Source organism: Hippocampus comes, unplaced genomic scaffold, assembly GCF_001891065.2.
Source record: "Hippocampus comes isolate QL1 unplaced genomic scaffold, H_comes_QL1_v1.1 scaffold1, whole genome shotgun sequence".
Taxonomy (NCBI): Eukaryota; Metazoa; Chordata; class Actinopteri; order Syngnathiformes; family Syngnathidae; genus Hippocampus; species Hippocampus comes.
Window position 1 is genome coordinate 3,194,197 of NW_017805010.1, and position 4,211 is coordinate 3,198,407.

Below are 4,211 nucleotides of genomic sequence, written 5' to 3' on the forward strand. Positions count from 1 at the left end.
CCCCCCACCTCCACCCCTTGTTGAAGCATGTTCCACAACAAGTCCCACATTCCAGCCAGCAACACACCTATGCACATCAATGCAAATAAAACTTCGGTTTCAACTTGTAGTCTACCAACACCATACAGTACGTTCCACTTAGCGATGCAAGCTTAACAGTCTGTTTTAACTGCCCATGGTAGTTTCTAAACGCGATTTACTTTAAGGCTGATAGATGCAATGGAGTGCAATGTTGGCTCCTTTGGAGACAGGCGACCAGATACCGATGATGAAAGATAACATCCGAGTGTGTATGCTAGACCCCACTTCTCAGCTACTACCGGTCACAATCCCGGATAAAAATGGGTGAGTTGTGTCATAAGGGCCACCTGGTGTAAAAACGGTCACAAATGTATCACCGCTGTGACCACACCATGTCAAGACATCATTGACTACAGTCACATCTTTCACCAATAGAGGGTTCTAGCAGACTGACCTCCCCCGCCACCAACTAATTTACACTCAAAGGAACAAAGGTTCATGTTGACTGGAAATGTCTTTGTGCATGGTGTGCGTGGTGAAGGCGAAGCCTTGGGACACATATTTGTGGCGACCTATTCTTGTGGTGACTTTTAGATGACTTTTTCCCAGCCCATAATTGGACAGATGACATTCATTTGTCCATTGACTTTTCGATCCTCAGGAAAAGGAAGATGCATGTCTAAAGAAAAAAAAAATAGCTACAGTTGAGAGTGTTCATACCTTAATATCTACAATATCCCCTTCATGGAAGTCCCGGGGAGCAACGCCAGGAACGTAAAAGGGCAACACCACAGGCACCAAGGACAAGAGCAGCAAGGCCCACCACGTCTCCTGTAACAGACACGTGACATGGCGACTGATCTCAGGAATCAAAACAAATTTACCAGCGGAAATTACAGCTTGTGGTTGTTTTTGGATTGCTTTCACCCTTTGTTGAAAGCTGGCTCATATACACGTGCATTGAGAAATATATTGAAGTCTATAAAACCATTGACATGGCAATTTACAGAAAATGCATTCAAACTAATTGGGAGAAGGTTCATCATCAGTGACACAAAACACACTGTCAACACAACAAAGGACTTAATCAGTGGGAGCCAGCTTTGACTGGCCGAATCAATCACCGAACTCAAAGAAAAAAGCATGCATTTCGAGGAGGTGAAAGAAAAAACACCCTGAGGAAAAAAAAACAAGAATTGAAAGAGGCTGCGCGAAATTCTAGACTTTTTCAAGACATTTCACTGTATTATTTCCAAATTCATCAATTCAATACTTTTTGAGACTGTATAAGACCCCGCGGGAACCCTGCACACAATTTACAACGCGTTCCAAATACGAATGTAAATTATATTTTTCTCTTGATTTTCCTAAACAGTAAATGCAAATGACAGCATACTTTAAGTCATCACTGCTTGAGCGTGGCAGGCAAATTTTGTATTCTTTCATTTGACATCATACCGAGCACTAATAGAATAAACATTTGGAAATTTGAAGTGTCAACGGGGAGGGTGTTCACATTTTCCTGGCATCCCCCTCAAAAACAATGTTTGTGTTTGTTATATCCTGGAAAAGTGGTTAGGACTGCACGACTGTCCGTGTTTTATGTTATCTGTTGTGTTTATTATTTTACTTTATGTTAACTGTTTTGTTAAGCGCTTTGTTACAGCTGCCGCTGTTGTGAAAGCGCTATATAAATCAGCATGTATTGTATTGTATTGTATTGTATTTTATTTCCTTTGGGTTTGATAGTAATAAACTGTCTCAAAATAGCCCTTTAAGAAATTTAGAGTCCAGCATAGGACATAGTAGGGCTCGACCGATATGGATTTTTTGAAGCAGATGCCAATTTTTGGCAGAAAAACAAAAATACCAGTTACCGATTAATTAGCCAATGATTTTCAAAAATATACTTTGTTGGTTCACTCGTGTTGACACATTCTTAACTCTCTGTGCTGCTTCTGTCTCTTCATTTTACCCCCTCAAACATTCCCATTCACAATTATCTATTTTTATTTAGTGTGGTCCTAATTCAGATTTTTGAATCATTGATAAACAGACAATGGAGGTGTCACGTCAGTGACCTTCATACTGTTCAACCCCAAAAGGACGGTGCCTGTCAACATCCAAGACTCCCAATTGTGCAAATTTGTGAGGGCATACATTGAGTTATGTTTTGGTTGGCTCTGGATGAAAGCAAACCGTGGAATTAATCAGATGCACTCTGAGCGCTGTGGAGACATTTTATTTTTTTTGACGAAAAGAGCAGGCAGTGGGGAGCATTCTTGGGACATTTGCTGCTGGGTACACCTTATATCAGGGGTGGGGAACTCCAGTTCCTCGAGAGCCTTATCCTGCCTGTTTTAGATCCCTCCCTACTCCAACACACCTGATTCAATTGTTTGTGATCGTTTCAGGCCTCTACTGAGCTTGCTGGTGAGCTGATCATTTAAATAAGCTCGTTTCGGTACAAAACTAAATTGTGGTCTACTTTGATGCTCTAACTAGGGGCAAAAAAAACCCTACATCCACTGTAGGAGAACTATGACCACATTTGTCATTTTATTGTAGACGAGTGCTTTGTATTTCTCTGGTGTTTAGCTTCAGTGTGGAAATTTTTGTAGAATAACGTGTATCTTAGGTCACTACATTTCCAAGTAGCTTGCCCAACACTGGTTGTTGGATCAACGTTCGGCAGCAACTCCTGCACTGTCAGAAATGTTCTGCAGCCTATTTTTTCTCTTTAATTCTGTTAATCAATGAATGAATGATAGTTGAATACAATCATCAGAGGCCTCCTCAATATTGTCAACACAGTTCAATTGACCTGACAAATACGTTGGATCCGTTTTTTGCAGCCACGGAGGAAGCTAAGGGATGTTAGCTAAGTACCAGGAAGTTAGCAAGCGCGTCAACACGAAACAACAGCTAAATCGCTATTCGTTTTCAAAGTGTTATCTACCATGTAATTTAGACACAAAGGTGACCCATCAAGACATTTCGCCCGTTTTATAATCGGAACAGACAATCGGGAATGTGTGATTAGAAGAAAAAGTACTCGTTCCTCCACTCACCATCGCCGTGGCCGCCATTTTGACTACGTGTCATTGGTGACGTCATTGAATGCGATGTATGTTTTTTTATAAACCAGCTATGTCCGGTTCAAATTCCATAATCAGTGACAGTTTCACAATCGCATATTCCTCCATTTTATTATATTCTGTTTTTATAGCTGCTTTTTCTTCGGTACGGACAGCAATATTAGTCTTGATTTATTTGTGGATGCACTTTTAACATTGTATTGTATTGTATTGTATTGTATTGTATTGTATTGTATTCGATTCATGAGTTGAATGTTTTTTTTTTTAATGAATCAGATCACTTCCCTCCCTTTATTCCAAAACATGTTATAATTTTGACATTGGCAGCAAAAAAAAAAAATCACAAACATAAATTTATTTTGATTCACTTAAACTGGATTGGCCCGTAACATTTAAATGAGGCAAAAATGTAACAGTAGATGTTTGCATCATTCATTGTTTTATATTGATCAAATAAAAAAGATATACAGTCAACTTTTTTGTAGGACTCCTGAAATCTGAAAATATTTACTGGTGAGAGGCTGAAATTCCAAGGATTTGGACAATTTAAAGTTTAATGTGGTGTCCAATCAGTTAATCAATGATCAAAATAGTTGTTGGTCAATTTGATACTCGATTAATTTTGATAATTTTTTTTATTGTTGCAACTCTCTGGGTTCTGTTCAGGGAGGTTGCTGTGCTCCTCTCTCAGAGTCACCAGCCATTGTGCACTGCTGTTATTTGCGACCTCCTTCTCCCATATGCCTTTCCAGCACCTTTCAGTTTCCAGTCTTGGTGGGTCTGCTCTGCTGTTAGGACCCTGCCACTGACCGTACACTTTCGCAGGTTGTGTTGCGAACAGCCTGTTTATTCGTCTGGCCTCATTCTCTTTCGTGTACCGCTTTAGGCGGCTCCATGGTTGCTCTAACAGCCAAGCATCTCCTGGATCACTGATGCTGAAGCATACAGTATATCAGCTCATTGGTTTCCAAGATCTTTACGGTAGGGATCGCCCTCAGTGCTGCATTCAGTTTCCATGAGACTTTCAGGTGGTGATTCACATAGGCGTTGTAATCAGTTTCTAGTATATATATATATATATATATATATATA

The 4,211-nt window shown here is 40.0% G+C and overlaps 1 protein-coding gene across 1 annotated transcript in view; it reads right to left on the bottom strand.

Annotated features, from left to right (window-relative positions):
* The window catches only part of tm9sf4 (transmembrane 9 superfamily protein member 4), a 12,297-nt gene extending 9,138 nt beyond the window's left edge, over positions 1-3,159 (bottom strand). The window contains exons 1-2 of the mRNA XM_019863148.1: positions 3,093-3,159; positions 742-852 (exon numbers count right to left, since the gene is read on the bottom strand). Coding sequence (XP_019718707.1) covers positions 742-852; positions 3,093-3,110 — 129 coding nt within the window. The 5' untranslated portion in view covers positions 3,111-3,159. The remainder of the gene's footprint in view (positions 1-741; positions 853-3,092) is intronic.
* Positions 3,160-4,211: the final 1,052 nt, after the last annotated feature.